The sequence below is a fragment of the Equus asinus genome, chromosome X, assembly GCF_041296235.1.
Source record: "Equus asinus isolate D_3611 breed Donkey chromosome X, EquAss-T2T_v2, whole genome shotgun sequence".
In the NCBI taxonomy this organism is placed as follows: domain Eukaryota; kingdom Metazoa; phylum Chordata; class Mammalia; order Perissodactyla; family Equidae; genus Equus; species Equus asinus.
In genome coordinates, this window is record NC_091820.1 from 42,126,667 (window position 1) to 42,144,463 (window position 17,797).

The 17,797-nt window shown below is 41.3% G+C and overlaps 1 protein-coding gene across 23 annotated transcripts in view; it reads right to left on the reverse strand.

Annotated features, from left to right (window-relative positions):
* KDM6A (lysine demethylase 6A) overlaps nucleotides 1-8,672 on the reverse strand; it is a 213,771-nt gene extending 205,099 nt beyond the window's left edge. For all 23 annotated transcript variants that reach the window (XM_070501720.1, XM_070501717.1, XM_070501719.1 and 20 more), the window contains exons 1-2: nucleotides 8,121-8,672; nucleotides 7,843-7,906 (exon numbers count right to left, since the gene is read on the reverse strand). In XM_070501720.1, coding sequence (XP_070357821.1) covers nucleotides 7,843-7,906; nucleotides 8,121-8,278 — 222 coding nt within the window. In that variant the 5' untranslated portion in view covers nucleotides 8,279-8,672. The remainder of the gene's footprint in view (nucleotides 1-7,842; nucleotides 7,907-8,120) is intronic.
* Nucleotides 8,673-17,797: the final 9,125 nt, after the last annotated feature.

Here is a 17,797-nt window from a genome sequence, read left to right on the forward strand (position 1 = left end):
TAGGTTTATAGTCTGAAAACAACCCTTTATCTAAAAAGGTTTCTCTCATTGTTCTAAATGAAAATGAGTTAGAAGACCTTATATAATACTCTTAAAGATAACAAAGCCCAACCTTCTTCCTGAGAATAAACTTAGCAGCAGCATCTTTTATTTATTCTAACACAGACAAAATACTACCACAGACAAAACTACAAAAAGAATGCAGGCATGCATTCAAAACAGAATGACAACAACAGTTTTAGCAATGTAGAGAGTAGAGAAAAGATAGAATAAAAAGAAATGGGTAAGAGAAAATAAATAAAAGCTTGTAGAAGAAAACGGCAAATGGCCCACATATTGGCTAAGAAACCTGAAACTGTCTAAATAAGGGATTACTCCCACCTTCCAGGTTATAGTTCTTAATTAGGTCCCAAATGTCAGCCAGGGCCAAACCTGGACCCAAAGCAAAGTCATCAATGAAACAGATGCTAAAGATCAAAATGAAGAATGAGTACCGTGACTATCACGAAGCTACCTAAAATGCAAATAGGACCTAGTGGAGTACATCTCTACTTCATTCACTCCTATCCCCACTGAAGGAGAATCAAGTTCAGAAGTATCCCAACCTGACAACGAAGCCTTTACAGGTATCTCTAACTATACACGTGGTAGTATAAAATCCATCTTTAATAACCAAAATATAATTCTGGTGTACTCACTATCAGTGTGCTTACTGTATTATTTTTAAAGTAATACGTGTCTACGGTTAAAAAACAAACCAAAAAAACCACAGCAATAAAGAAATTATATAAAGTCTAAGTTTAAAAGCTCCTCCCCTCCCCCTCACCCTAGAGCTGTTTTGTACTCCAAGATGACCATTATTTCACTACTTCTTAGGTATCCTTCCAAAACTTTGTCAGAGAATTTTCTTTTTTAAAGATTTTATTTTTCCTTTTTCTCCCCAAAGCCCCCTGGTACATAATTGTGTATTTTTAGTTGTGGGTCCTTCTAGTTGTGGCATGTGGGACACTGCCTCAGCATAGCCTGATGAGCGGTGCCATGTCTGTGCCCAGGATCCGAACCAGCGAAACTCTGGGCCGCCAAAGCGGAGTACTCAAACTTAACCACTGGGCCACGGAGCCAGCCCGTCAGAGAATTTCTTAAACATTTAAATTGACCCATGAACACTCATTCAAGGACCCCAAGTTAAGAACCCATAACAAAAGTAAATATTACTACAAAATGAGATCAGAGTGAGAAAGAACACACAGATCATCCTTTGAACATCTGCTAAAGGCTAAAATCTGATTTTAAATCATGTTTCCCTAAACAAAATTATAAGATTCCTTGCTGATACTGAAATCAAGAAACACCAGCTCCAAGAAACACAATAAAGAAACAATCCCCATCCCATTAATAAGAGCCATTCTACTGAGGCCCAATCTAGGGTAGAACTTTGAACTTAACAACTGCCCCAAGAGTAAACTAAGTAACTGAAAATGGGGGTCCAAGAAAGCAAGTAGCGTTTTGCAGGAGCCATCAACGTCCTGCCCACCTCCAGCACTAGCCATCCAGGGAAAGAAGGTCCAGACCGTAAGAGTCCCCAGGCATGGGGAGCTAGCAAGCAGGGTCTTCTTTTTTTTCTCTTCTGGGGTCTGGTGTTCAAAGTGCGTAATTTGTTGAAACATACCTGGACAAATGGAATAGGCTGTCTGTAAATTAAGCTGGCCCAGAAGCCATTCTGCAATATCCCACAAATGTGAACACCCCCCATTTAACTCACAAATGTATTTTCAAAATTTAATGAAATAATTTAGTTTTAAACATCTGACGCAGAATATGTTACATAATAGAAATTCTCATTAAATGTCTTAAGAAAAAAATAAAACACATCAGGATACAGTGGGTCACAAGTGTTTTAGTTAATTTTAACCTAGCAACTATCAGTTAACTTTTAAAGTTAATTCTAATAATCTAAAATCTAGAGACTGTTAGTTCACTTTTGAAATTCCCAAATCAGGATGCACAGTCCAGAAGTTAAATCTAAAAATAAGAGGCTCTAGGAAAACATGAACCAAGATGGCACTCTGCAAAGGCAATGTTTCTTCTGCCTTTACTTCAGTCAGACCCAGAATGTGTTAGGTAGCAGTAGGGGTGTTAGAAGGTAAGTTTTCATCAGTGAAATGAATAATGTTCCAGTTAATGTGGTTTGACTAGAATTACTGTGAAGGCATCTCCACCTCTGCGTGAAGAGGGTCTAAGAATCAGCAAACCCAGGATGCAATCCCCTCCAGAGTGCACATGTACTCAGGAGTCCCATTCAGCCCTATGTTCCATCACTGACCAGGTATTCTGGGGCTCTTGCCCACCGCTGCTAACATATTGCTACATGTGCCTCCAATGCACCTTTCCAGCAAGGTCCTTGTTAGACTGTCTACAAGGACAAAGAGCTGGGACTTTGTCAAGCTTCACCAACAGGTTCCTGTGACTGCTTTTGTGCATACTTGCTAATCAATGTTTTTAGGGGTGGCAAAAAAAAAAAAAGCCATTCTAACATGTAACTTGTTAAATTGACCTTTATCATAAACTTTCAGGATACTTCATACTTTTCTTCTGTCACTGATGTTCCTGTGTTAGACATCCTTATATTTATCTCATCCCTCTTAGGAAACTGTAAGTTTTCAATGCAGACAAGAGATATTTATGTTTTCTTCATATTCCCTGCATAGAAGACTTGCATTCAAATACTTGTTGCTCTACTTTACTGTTGACAAATTACAAACCAATATGGAAAACTGATATGTGTATGTGAAGCTTCAGTATGAGTACATAAGACTGTCAATTATGCATTCATTAAATAAACTCTATTAATTAACTAGTCTACAAATAAATACACGTGGGCCCTAAATAACCTAACCACCATTTCAACTCTTAGACAATCTGGTGGTGTTTTTGTTACATAAATTAGCTCTCTAGATACCACATTTCAAAAATATTAATAATTCACAGTGTTATCAGTCATTAACATCAATTTCAAAGAGCTCAAAGCATCACAATGAGTTTCAAAGTAAAGATAAACTTAAAAACCCCTTCAAATTTGCAAAATAATACTGGTACTATATAAATAAAAACTAAATGTTACATAGTCAAGACAGAAAAAGATTTTTTTTCTTCTGTAGTTAGCCAAGCACTGAACCTGCACTTTGGTTTAAAGTGCGTGGCCAGCCACTCCACTTTACCACCTAAGTCACAAAAACTCATCTCTCAGGCAGTTTTTCTTAATAACCTAAAATATCTAGAGGTGGTAGTCAAATGTTCCCTAGTCATTTCCATTAGTAAGTGATTCCACGGAAAGAGCTATCCAGTGAAAAATAAAGTCAGAACTTAGAAAAGTGCCTGTTTACATAATCCTGCAGTTCTAATTTGTGCCCAGATATGCAAATATTTTCTGTAATCTCTTACTACAGAGCTTTATTACCAGGGATGCATTAAAATTTTAGGAAATGTATAGTAACTGCCTGAGACTTTGTCCAGATAAACAATAATACCTATAACTGTTTACAAGACAACTTTCCAAACTAGAAAATACTTTTTAAAATGCATCAAATTACGGCCAGCCCTGGGGCCAAGTGCTTAAGTTCATGCGCTCAACTTTGGAGGCCAGGAGTTGGCCAGTTCAGATCCTGGGCACAGACCTACACACCACTCACTCATCAAGCCATGCTGTGGCGGTATCCCACATAAAAGGACCTACAACTAGGATATACAACTATGTACTGGGGCTTTGGGGAGAAGAAGAAAAAAAAAAAAAGAGGAAGATTGGCAAGAGATGTTAGCTCACAGCCAATTTTCCTCACCAAAAAGCATACTTAAAAAAAATGCATCAAATTAAAGATCTAATTTTCAAACACAAATCAAGACATTATTCTGTGGTTACTTTTGTAATCTAAACACTAACCTTCTTTAACACTGGAAATGAATATATCCCTTTAAGTGACAGCAAATTAAAAAAACACATATAATAATTTTAAACATCAACGTCCAAATATTAGAGTATAAAAAAGCCACCTCTAGAGCTGACCTAATAATTTTTCCCTACCATCTACATGCAAGCAAACCAAATGTAGGAAAATACGTGCTTTAATGGATCTTAAACTACTTTCATTACCCACAAACTTAAAAATGCCAACTATTTTAATACTAATTATCTCCTAGAAAAAAAAGCACATACATTTTTAAATCCATAACTTCTTCTAGCTATTCTACATAATCTTTCTATTGATTAATATAATTACAAAAAAGAGTTCCAATAAAACTGAGTATTTAGGACAAACTTAAAAATGATATAAAGATACTTCAAAATGAACAACTATGTATTTTAGCAATAGTTCCCTGACGAGAATAAGTGTCCCCAGCCCTTTAGCATTATATTATTTTTATAAATATACCTTATAGTATTACTGTATTTATATTCACTATATTAATGCTATATATTACTACACATTATACTTTAACTCAAATCCTTATCCAACTGAAAACAAAATTAACCCAAAAGATTTTCAAAAATGTACTAAAAAAGTCAGCATAATTTCTGCTAAAATGTTGCATTTAATTACTTTCAGTAACTCCACTGTAATTTAAAAAATAACAATCTTGAATTATTATGTTACCAAAAGACTAATGGTCAGCATTAAAGAGCAAAGTAGTCAAGATCATATTATATTTCAAGAACTCTGATTAAGCAACCACTTGCTATTTACAATCTTTTAAAGATTTTTTAAAGATAGTACTACAAAAATAATGTACTGTATTACTAATTCATTTTTTTAATCCAAAACCCCAAGCATTGTATATCAAATGGCAATGGTACAAACCAAAATTCTTTCAATGACTCTAATATAAATGAATCTTACAAAAACATTCCAAGACTAACAGAAATTAGCAGTCCGGAGAAAGTATCCTCACACCTGGAAAAGGAACACGTAAGTTTAGGGGCAAGTAAGAGACCCTTATTAAATGTTTTAAACTCTCCGATGCTTTTAAGTCAAGAGTTATCTTTTTTAAAACCTACAAATTTGAATTAAAAAACTTGAAAGAAGATCCAAAAATATAGAAAGGAATAATAATTTTTGAAAACAAGTAATAATAGCTAAGTTTCTGTCAGAAAGAAAAGAAAGTTATACAAGGTCCATGCTAAATCTGTGGGGGGGAGGGAGGGGGGATGACAAAAATCGTAGCTAAAAAGAGAATCCTGGAAGTCACTCAATTCCATTATCTGCCCTCAGCTAAGTAGCATGAACCTACCCCAACAAAGAAAAGCCAACTCTTGTTTTCAAGACTTTCAGAGAATAAGAATTCTGAAACCAACAGAGCTCAACATTCCACAAAAACATACTGTTTCCCAAGACTGTTCAAAAGATGGATGAAACTAAATAATTCAATCCTTCTTACAGCAGGACTCTAGCTCATTCATTCTATTCAGAACCCAATTCGAACACATGGTGCGACGTTATATAACGTCAAGCTTTACATTACACATTTCGCTGGTATGTTCAGGCTCACAAGGATGTAACCAAGAACGGTATGAGGTTGAAAGCACATACTCCAGAATGTGCTATTTTAACGTGAAAGTTAATGAGTCTTGATCTAAATAGGTAGTACCTCACAGGCATTGAGTTTGAAATAATGAAGAATTTTTTTCTTTAGCTCAACAAAACACTTAGTAGTTTATCAAATTACCCAGGATTTTATGAAGCCTTAATTCTTCCCCAAAACATATAATAAAGCTTCTCAAGTTTCTCATTTTTGTTACTGTACACAAACATCAAGAAAGTAACACACACTTTCACAAAAAAAGTATTTGAAAATCCTCAATTCTTTAAAATTTAAACTCAATAGTACATAATAACTGCATGGTTCAATATTACAATCTGAAATCCAATGTTAAGCACCATCCACTCTGAATCCATCTAAATATGATCATCCTGAGACATGAAATCATCAACTAGCATTTTACGTATCATCCACATAAAACATCAGATTCCATTTGCTTCTTTATTACCATAACCAAAAGCAATAGATTTGGCCAAACTTTTACAAATGAATTATCTCTGCAAACAATTTTACCAACTCCCTATTAAGCCGGCAATAATCATTCCAAGATAAAATAACGCTCCTTAAATTTAAATATTTTGTTTAATCTTTGGAATGACAACTTTGACAGCAGTCAAGTATCTTTAAATAAAATACTTTACTTAGATTGAAAAAAATTTCAAGGTTTAAGTCATTGATGCTTAAGTCATTTCAGAGCTAGTCACTACTCATTTTTCCAGGGATAATTTTAATGAAGGCAATTAATATCTACATAGTCAAAGTTTAGTTCAAGTTATCTATATCGGTTAAAGGCTTATAAGCTTACTGAAAAGGATTATTTCTGCTCAGCTTTCTGGTCGTTATGCGCGGTGGAAACCCCTTATACTTAGTTACTTTGAAACAAAAACAGAAGTGTAATTACAGATAAAAGGAATTAGCGACTGTCCTACAAACTACAGACTACAGACAAAAATTCAGGACAAGTCATTTAAAAAAAAATCAACTGAAGAACAAAATGCTAGGCTTTAGTCATTTCAAACTTCCTTCTCAATTGCGACAATAAAGCTAGGTGTCAAATGCAAAGCCACTGATTTCAGCCAGAAAAGAAAATGTCTAATGGATGCAACACCTATCGCACGCACTCCAAGTTTCACGGTCCCAATTAAGGAGAAAGCATACAAACGTCATTTCAACCAGATTTTGGTCAGGAGACACAAACTGATGCAGACAGATCGAGACTCCACAGCCTTTGTTCAATAGCTTACGGATGGGTAACTAAATGTGCTACAGGTTGATAAGCATTTACCAGGCTTATGAATGCTGCTTCCAAGCTTTAGAAAGGTACAAGAATTCTATATGCAAATAATCTTGGATAATTTGTATGAAACACCATCGAGCTACACACCCCGAAGGAGAAGGCTATTCATCGCTACTATTTATTTCCATGTTTACCTCTCCTCCCTCCCCCAAACCCCCCCCTTCACTTTCTCCTCCCACCCTGTCCCGCCATCTTGGGCCGATAGGAGCAGCCATTACTTAACTAAATGACAGTGCCAACAACTTTCCACACAAATAAACAGAGGCTACACCCCGAATCCCCCCTGGCCTCCCCTGTCAGACACAGAGGGAACGAGGCTTCAAAAAGAAAACACATTCACAAATAACTGCAGGATTTCTATAGCAGAAAGACCCAAAAAGTAAACAAGTCACCTAACTTCAGGTAAAACCCATCTCAATCGAGATGCATGTCAACAGCCCAATGCAAACTCTTCGCCGCCCTAAACTACGGGCAACTTCCCCCTTCCGGGAGCAGGGACACAAAAAAGCCCAAAACGTTGGGTTAACAGTAGACATCGCGAAGAGGCTGCCTGAAGGAAAAGAATAAAAACCACGGGAGACAAGTACGTCGGACGTTTGGGTAAATGTGCACACATGTGCGATCCCTTGACCTTAAACAGGCACCCAGGAGATCGCGGTCTCCCCGCAAAAAGCCGGGAAATCACAGGAGATTCTGTCGACCCGGTGGAGCTCGGCCCCGAAGCGCTGCCGTCTCTGTTCCCCCAGCTACAAGAGGAGAGGGCGATTTCGCAAGGCAGCGAGCGAGGGAGCCGGGCGTGGGGGAAGCAGAGGCAGGAAATAGTTTTCCGGAAGCCCCTCGGCCATCGTCCGCCGCCACAATGCGCGCCGGCCCGGCCCGGGGCCGCAGAGCCCGGGGCGAGCGGGCGCCGGCCGCCGAGCCCGCGTCCGCGCTCCGGCCCGCAGCTGCCTTACCTTGCCCAGTAGGGCCTTCGTCCTGGCGCCATCTTCCTGAAACCTCACGAAGCCGAAGAGGCGGCTGTGGGGAGAGACACACGCGGCTCGTTAACGCTCCGGCAACGCTAGCGACCCATCCCTGCCCGAGCCCGAGGCCCCGGCAGCGGCCCCGGCGCGGAGAGCGCCAAGCCGAGCTGCCCGCCCCGCCGCCGCCAGAGGCGAGCCGCGCTCGGGCCTCCCCGGCGAGCGGCGCCGGCCCGTCCGGAGCCGACCGGGCGGGTGCCGGCGGCCCGTACCTGTCCAGCCCGCCGAGCGCCTCCCTCTCCTCGGCTGTCAGGCTGGGGGACGCCTCCTCGCTCTCGCCGCTCGCTTTTCCCGCCGCCATTTTCTTTTCCTCATCACCGAAAGCGGCGGCGGCGGCGGCGGTAGCGAGCGACACTCCGCAGGATTTCATGGAAACGCAGGGAATTCACAACTCCAACGCCAACACCCCCCCCGGGCCGGGGCCCGCAACGACGCCCCCAATCTCCGCGCGGGACCGGCACACCAACTTTATCGCCGCCTCCTCCTCCGCCGCGAGCGGCAGCGACGAAAAATCCCAACGCGGCGGCAGTGAAGGCGGCGGCGGCAGGGGCTGCGGAGCCCCCGGGTCGGCAGCAGCGGCGGCTCGGCTGTAGGGTCACATCGCGGGGGCGGGCGGGGAGCAGCCACGGGCGGGGACGGCGGGAACGGCCGGAGCGCGCAGGGCTGGGGGACACGGGGGGGATTCGGTGGAGACACAAACTTCCCCGGCACCAGCACAAAGTTGTTGTAATTGTGTCACACAGCGAACCCCACGCCGCCGCCGTGACCCCCCCTCCCCGCCCGGCCAGCGCCGCCAATCGGCGCGGCCCGCTCCCCTCACGTGACCTTTGTTGACTCACGTCAGCCGTGGCTCCACTTAACTTGCTAGCTGCCCGAGCCCCGCCCACCGAGGCCGCCACCGACGGCGAGCGGGACGCACGCCAATTCCGGCCGGTGGTTGGCTGCTAGGCCCGTCTGTCGGGGGGGAAGGGTTGTCACCGAGAGGGAGTAGCCGGTTAGGTTGTGCTAGTTAAATACACTGGGGCAGAGAATGGAGGGTCCGGGCCGTGTCACCTCGGGAGCCGCGGCGGGCTCGGGAGGGGGAGGGGAGCGGTGGCGAAGGGCGAGGTCCGGCACCGCCCGCGGCGGGCGCGAGCTGTGAGCGAGGACGCCATGGACGGCCTTTGCCTGCCCAGGAGCTCGGAGGTGGGCCGGGGCCGCGGCTCCGGCGCTCCGCGGGCCCGGGCCCCACACGGCCTGGTAAGGGTCTCGTCGACTGGAGGGGGCGCCCGGCCCCTGACCTCCGCCCTGCGAAGAAGGCGCACACTTTTGGTATCGCTGGAGATAATGGCCTCCGCGAGGAGCGGCCAGCGACCCCGTGCCCCGCGGCTCGGGCGCCGCCCTAGGCCAAGCCTGCGCTCCCGACCGCGATCCCCTCCCTCGCGTCGCCCGTGAGCGGGGAGAGGCCTCCTGACCCCCGGCCGGAGGGAACGAAGAGGCGCCCCCGGGGTCTGGCTCGCTGACCACGGCTCCCCACCGCCGAAGGTCTGTTGGCGGCACTTTGGGGCCCCATTTTCGTGTTACTTGCGTTTTATCAGTACTTAATTGTAGTATTAGAAGAAAAAGCAATGACGAGAAATTGTTAAGCGGGATCTCCAGAATGATGATTTCTATTGCTGTGACCTCAGTGGGGCCTTCATGGAAGAGTTGGGGCTCCTTGTGGCCAGGCCTGAGAGAAGACATAATTAAGATCCTCATCACAGCTTGCAGCCCAGAAAAGCCTTTTCTATCCCCCACAACATGCCTTAGACAACAATAATACATTCTTGTTCTGGCCGTGTCTCAGGTGCAAATAAAACTCACTAGTCTGGCTTTCAATCCATAGTATAATTGGGAGAAAAAGAAAATATGCTTTCGGCCCATTATTCTTTTCAAAAGAAATTGAATAAGATATGTCTCGTATAACAGATCTGTTACAGGGCACACCTCCAGTCTTCAGGGATAGGAAAGTATGAATTAATGGACATAAGATAAGGTTTCCTTTATAAACGTGAACTCTTGTATATTTTCACTAATATAACCAATAGACAAGAAATATTTACCTTGGATTTCAAATTATAAGGAAGACAATTCAGTGCTGACTCAGTAATCCTAGCAGTATTCAGTGAGAAGCTATGAAAATCCCAACGGATTTTGCACACACACACACACACAGTTTTAAATTGTTCCCCTGAGACCAGTAACTAGACTAACAAACTGTGGTTTTATATAGATTATGTTTCATGTTTAATTACTTTCTCTGAAACACCTCTTCCATTCTTTATGGTATTCCATATTACTTGAATGACTGGGTATAGAAGGCTGAATATTTTCTACAGCTAAATTAACACATGCATTGTTAACTTTGTCACAAGCGATGATCTTCAAAGCCTGGGAGATTTTGACATCACTATCTCCCCCGCCAAAAAAACACACACACATTTAGACTTGCACAAGCAGAGATAGAAATTTTGCCAGTATTTGGCCATCTTCCTGGAGTTAGCGGTTCTTGACTCAGACAGGCCCTTTCCAAGAATTATAAGGCTACCGACCCCCAACCCCTCAAAACCTTCTTTCCCACCACATAATCATTAGTAGGTAATAGCAGCAGAATTGGATGCCATGGGTGAGGTTGGAGTCTGGCAGACCTGAATTCAGTTCTTTCCTCTGTACAGGCTGCATGACCTTGGGAAAGTTACTTATCCTCTAAGCCAGAACTCTATGTCTAGTCTGACTATAGATATCCATACTCTATCATGAAGCATGAGATAATTTTTATACAGTAACATAAGTCCTTACATCACTATGTAATTTTTTAGGTCTCATATAGTTTAAAAACTGTCAAATAAATGTATGTACAATAGGTATGAAACCTCCAAGGTTTAGGTACTTCACTGGAGAGAGAAATGGGGAGTTGGGATAAATGATTTTATAATTATTTCTATGAAAAGTGAACCTGAAAACCCATATGGAAAGCAGAGCAGTTGAGCCAAAGGAGCATGAACTGTGGAATCGTACAGATCTAAGTTCGAATCCTAACTCTACCACTTGATAGCTGGGTGACCTTCAACAAGTTAGTCTAATTTGAGCTTCAGTTTTCTCATCTGTGAAAAAGAAAATATAGCCACTTTACATTATTTTGATGATTAAATGCTATAAGGTAGGTAAAATGCCAGACACATAATATGGATTCAAAGACCTCAAAAAAATTGGAAGGTTGGAATTTCTAAAATCCTTTCTAGCTTTTACATTCTGGGTTCTAAATGTATTAATCACTGCTCTACCAATCATTTCCTCTTTATCCCTCTGCAACCTCCCTATAAGCCCAACACATAGGCAGTCCTAATCCACCTTTCACGTGGGGCATATATCCCCAACATTGCTACATCACTCCTTCTTTATTCTAAAATTAAGCCTTATATCACTTAGTGCTGATTCTTGTTTCATAATTCTAAGTTAATACACTAGGAGCTGGGGAGAGTAATTTGACTTTACCAAGTTGATATGACTAATATATGCACAGGTAAATAAATATTTTTAAATTATATAAAATGTGTATCATGCTGAATCAGGTTATGGACTAATTAGGGCATAATTTGAAGTGATATTAATACGTAAGTGCCATCAATTAATATCAAAGGAGAAATCCATTCAATTACAGAAAAATAAATTTAACTTCCTTTTAAACAACTAAATACTTAACCTGAAGCATTTAGGAATATATTGTTCAATTATAATGTTCATGCCATATAACCTATACAGATAATAAAAAGTCACATAACAGAGTCATGATTTATCTAGTCTTATAAATAAAACTGTACTTATCCTTTATATCAGGATCAAAAATAAATTCAAAAAAATTTACCAGCTCTTCCTATACTTACCAGTGTCATAAAGATTATCCAGGAGCTGGCCTTGTGGCCTAGTGGTTGAGTTTGGACCCTTCCACTTTGGCAGCCCAGGTTCAGTTCCCGGATGCAGACCTACACCACTCATAAGCAGCCATGCTGTGCTGGTGACCCACATACAGAATAGAGGAAGATGTTCACTCAGGGCAAATCTTCCTCAGCAGAAAAAAAAAAAAGATTATCCAACTAAAGTCTGAATACATTGATGACAAAAATAAATATAGAGTAATGGTTGAAGGGAGATAGGGAGCCAAGTACAGACAGGCTCAATTATAAAAACTTCAGTTGTCAGAATAGTTTTAGGACTTCTGGAAGAAGCCGAGACTCCCACACCCATCAGGAGCCTAGACTTCCACCCTCACCGGGCTATAATGAGGCACCTCAAATTCCCCACCACACTCCCACCACCCTGGGGAGCCTGGACTTCCACCCCCTTTCAGCAGAATGAGGCCTCACTCCCCCTCCCTGCTGAGTTGGTGTCAGAGGAGGCCTAGTGGAGAGTCAGGACTTTCACCACTGCCCGGTGGTAGCAAGGCCACCACTCCCATGGTTATCAGTGGAAGCAATGTTGGGAGCAATAATGAGGCACCGCTATACCTCCCAGCCAGGGTGGTATCAATGAAGGCCAAGTGGGGAGCCAGAACTCCCATCCACACCCAGCAGTAACAAGGAGACCGTCCCCCTCCACCAGTGTCAAACAAGGTTGAGTGGGGAACCTGGACTTCCACCCCCACCTGGCAGTAACAAGGTAGTGCCTTCCCTTCCCCCACCAGAGTGATGTCAGAAGAGGCCTGCTAAAACAGAAGATTAAGGTAAGATCCAGAGTTTCATAATACCCAAAATGTCCAGGTTTCAATCAAAAATCACTCAGACCAAGAACGAGGATAATCCCAACTTTAATTAGAAAAGACAACCAACAGATGTGAACACTAAGTGAATTGGATGTTCAAACTACCTGACAAGGATTTTAAAGCAGCCATCGTAAAAGTGTTTCAGTGAGCGATTATGAACCCACTTGAAACAAATGAAAAACTGGAAAGTCTCAGCAGAGAAATAGGGAGTTTTAACAAAGAAATAGAATATACAAAGCAGAACCAAATGGAAATTTTAGAACTGAAAAATATAATAACCAAAAGTTAAAAACTCAGTGTGTGGCCTCAATATTAGAATGGAAGGGATAGAGGAAAGAATCAGTGAACTTCAAGACAGAACAATAGAAATTACCCAGTCTGAACAACAGAGAGAAAATAGACTAAAAAAATAATAAACAGGGCCGGCCCGGTGGCGCAGCAGTTAAGTGCACATGTTCCGCTTCCCGGTGGTCCCAGGGTTCACCAGTTTGGATGCCGGGTGCAGACATGGCACTGCTTGGCACGCCATGCTGTGGTAGGCGTCCCACATACAAAGTAGAGGAAGATGGGCACGGATGTTAGCTCAGGGCCAGCCTTCCTCAGCAAAAAGAGGAGGATTGGCAGCAGTTAGCTCAGTGCTAATCTTCCTCAAAAAAAAAATAATAATAGAGCCTCAGGGATCTGTGGGACTGTAACAAAAGACTTTAACACTTGTGTCATCAGAGTCCCAGAAGGAGAGGAGAAATAGATCAGGGCCTAAAAAGCATGCGAAGAAATAATGGCTGAAAACTTCCCAAATTGACATGGTCCCTGCCTTAACTCCTACTTGGAGAGTTGTATAAATAAATTCTATATTATGATACAGAGCCATGAGTGCTAGAAGCTTTGCTCAAATGTGTGGATGCTCATAGAAGAGGTATCTTTACTAGCCTAGAGGGGCCAGATAAGCTCCTAGAAAACAGAAGATGGATTGGTAGGAGCTGAGGGAGTGGGTATAAGGGTGCGTGTGCATGTGTTCCAGGCAGAGGCAGCAACATATCTGCAAAAGCACAGAAACCTAAGAATATGACACTTGTGGTAAATTTGGCAAGTTGAGTATGGTAAGGGAAGAATTGGGAGTTGAAGTTGGAAAATTGAAAGGTGGAAAATTAGGCAGTACCATAGAGTCTAGAAAGGCATACTAAAGAATCATACCAATGGTTATAGTGATTTTAGGCACAGAAATAATGTCTGTAAGGTTGCTGTTGGTGTTAGTGTTACTGCTTTCAACAGAAGATTTCTTTTTACCTGGACTCAGCAGCTGACACCAAGCTCAATGACTTTTGGCTAGCTGGCTGGTCTAGCCCTTTTGCTAGACCAAGGGTAAGAAAACCATAACCTACAGACCAAATCCAGCCCGCCACCTGTATTTGTACAGCCATTTCATCACACTTTAAAATTACATGAAATTCAAATTTTGGTGTCCATAAATAAAGTTTTATTGGAACACAGTCATGTGTTATCTATGACTACTTTCACGAACCAACACAGTTAAATAGTTGCAACGGAGAATGTATGTGGTGCTCTGATTTCTTCACAATGCTGCTTGGTGCCCTACGGATCACAGTGATGCTGTTATAACTTGGCAGTGTTTCAAGTGCCATGTATATAACACCATGACATTTTTTATTAGATTTTACCGGTACATAGCTATCATGTCAAAACAAGAAAAAAGAGGAAAACGGACTTCAAATGTCATGCTTTTAAGGCACAGTGGAGTGTGGATTATTTTATCAAATTTGATAGCAAAACATTTATCATGCAAGAACACTGTAGCTTTGCTAAAAGAATACAATGCACATCAACATTATCACACCACACTCATCACAATATTCCCAACTGACAAGAAAGCAACAATGAGAACAATTAGAGAATTTAAAACAGAATATTTCATCACAGCAGAATTTCTTCACAAAAAAAAAAAGGCTGCAACCAAAGTAATTTTCTGAGTGGCTCATTTCTTAGCCAAAGGAAAGCTGTTTAATTAAATTGTGTTTGATTACAAGAACCAAAGTAATGTATCCAGAGAAAATAAATTTAAGACTATTAGCCTTTCAGCTAGAACAGTTGCTTGAAGAGATGAGGACATTGGAAACAACATCAATAGTCAATTAAAAAACAAGGCAATTAACTGAGTGGTTTTCCTTGGCTCTTCATGAGTTAACAGAGAATACTGATACTACTCAGTTGTTGTTTATTTGAGGCGTCAGTGCCTTGTTTGAATTGACTAAAGAATTAGCGTCTGTGTATAGTCTGCATGGAACAACTACAGGAGAAAATATTTTCAAAGAAGCTGAAAAAGCGCTGATTCAGTACAAGATGAAGTGGAACCTGCTAAGATGTGTTAAAATTGATGGTAGTAAAAATATATGTAAAGCAGAAAAACACTTATTCGAACAAATTACAAAGCGTGTGAAAATGTAAAGTGTTTAAGCCCTATGGCTATTCATTATTCACCAGTACTTTAAGGTAGTATTTGAACTTATGTGTTATTGCACCAGCAGTGTCAATGGTAATTTCATTACTCTCATGGACTTAACCATCGTCAGTTCTGTCAATTTTTATCAGAAGTAGAAACCAAATATTCTGACTTGCCCTATCACACAGCGGTTCAGTGTCTTATTAGTGGCAGAGTTCTATTTTGATTCTTTTGAGCTCAAGACCAAACTTGAAAATTCTTGAATGAGAACATCAGCCTTCAACCACTATTTTCCAACTAGTAATGGCTTTGGAAATCAGCTTTTGCTGGAGACTCGATAATATATCTTAATGAATTTCACCAATTACAAGGTAAAACACTTATACGTAAAACTTATACAACGGTAGAGTCATTCTGATGAGAGCTAATATTGCTTGAACTACAAGTAAGGTCAAGCCACTTTATATACGTCTGTGCTAGCAAAAGTTAAAGTAAGAAGCAAATTATCCATTCCTATACAAATTTGCAGCACATATATTTTCCAAGCTCAAACTACAGTTCCAAGCAGCATTTTTCAGACCTCAATGCAAGTGCAAAGGAAATTTCCATATTTCAAAATTCATTTAACTGTGCAATTGAGGAATTTCTACCTAACCATCAATTGGAAGTGATTAATCTGCAATGTAATGACATATTAAAAGGCAAATATCAAGAGAAGAATCTAATAGAATTCTATAAATGCCTTCCATGCAATGAATATGCTCAATTAAAATCATATACACATGCACTGATGTCAGTGTTTGGCTGTGCCTATCTGTATGGAAAGACATTTTCAAAAATGAAATACATAAAATCCCACTACACATCGCATAAACAGATGAATATTTGCAAACTAATCTGATGATAAGAGAATACTAATTTTGAACCCTGATTAAGCAAAATGTATTCCAAAAACAAAGAACCCCATTCTCGTCATTCATAGACCTGTATTAGCAAAAATTGTACTCAATTATTACTATTAGATTTTTAATTTCATCAATAAAATATTCGTGGAAATTTGTTTTCTCTCTTGTTACGTAAGTATCTACATAATATCTGATTTTTCCTCTTGGCCTGCAAAATCTAAAATATTTACTATCTGGTCCTATATAGAAAAAGTTTGCCGACTCCTGGCCTAATTTGTTCCATGGAGGCTTCCAGTTCAAAATGATATATTGCTATTTGCCCCCAAATGTATCCTGGCCTAACTTCTCACAAAAATCCCCAAATACAGAAAAAAAGACAAGCTTTCATGATATCAAAGACTAAAACTGACAGGTAACCTAAGGCTTGGATCTGGGTGAAAGTGATGTTAATTATGAGGCAGATGGTTCTAAATGGCTGGATTAAGAAAATCCCAGTCATGATTGACCTTGGCTTCATCTCCTCAAAGACACTGACTGAAAAAGGTAGGAAGTCACTTATTTAAAGCCCACACCCTATCCCCTCATGACCCACCATCTGTCTCCCAACTCACTGACTTGGTGTCTAAACCAATAAAAGATGTCAGTTTCTCTACCCTTGAAGGCTGCTCGCCGGTATACTGATCCCCACCCCCACCTCCACTCCTTGTCCCCTAGACCCCTCTAGTTCCTATTTATCTAGGCAGATAGATAAAACAAGTGGGCAGGAAATAAGAGAGAGATCGGGAGGAAAAGAAAGCAGGCTTAACATTTAAGGAGGTGCAGTCCCCATAACCATGACTGGCTTCATGGGCGTGCAACCTGTGCAGTTGCACAGGGCCCCAGATAAAAAGGGCCTCATGCTTTGTTTAATGCTCTTCTGTCGCTGTCTTGAAATTCTTAATTTTTGAACAAGGGGCCCCGCATTCTCACTTTGCATGGAATTTTCCTACAAATTATGTAGTCGGTCCTGCCCAAAGCTTTAAGGAAAAACCAGCTTCTTGAACAGCCCTGAGAGAAGTTTGTGCTGGAAACTATGTTGTGTATCACATTAGTAAAGAAGAGGTACACAAGGTGAAGTCAGAGTGTGTAGACATTAGTGTGCCCTTCAGCTACAGACTTGAGATGGAGATTCTGCCACTACTTCCATGGACAGATGGGGAGTCCAGGGGTAACTGGCCCAATCACCTGTAGACAGATATTGAACCCACAGAAACCCTATCTTAGTTGAGGGTAAGGAGAATAGTAAACACAGAGCTAGGAGAAAAGCACAGCATCTAGAAAAATCAAAGGAATGAGAGGAAATGAGAACTCTTCTTCATCAGAGCCCAGGAAAAAGCTTTAGACACCTGTTGACAGCCTTAAATCTTCTGTAGAAAAGAAACAGAAGGTATAAAGAGGTGGGGCTGAGATGAAAATCCAACATGATGAGATGAAAAGAGAGACAGACTGGATGAGGAAAATGAGTAAGTACTCTAAAAAAGCAGAAACAAAATTAAAGTATACATTGGAGACAGTAAAGAAGAAAATTTATCTGGCAGAAAATTGAATTCAGTGTTAAGAACAACACTGATGCTAAGAAATTGAATGGAATGTTAAAAAGACAGAAATGGAAACAATTCGAGTGATGATAGCAAAGGAGAAAGAATGGAGAAAATGGAGAACCAATATATGGATAGGGGCCAGACCAGTGGCACAGCAGTTAAGTGCGCA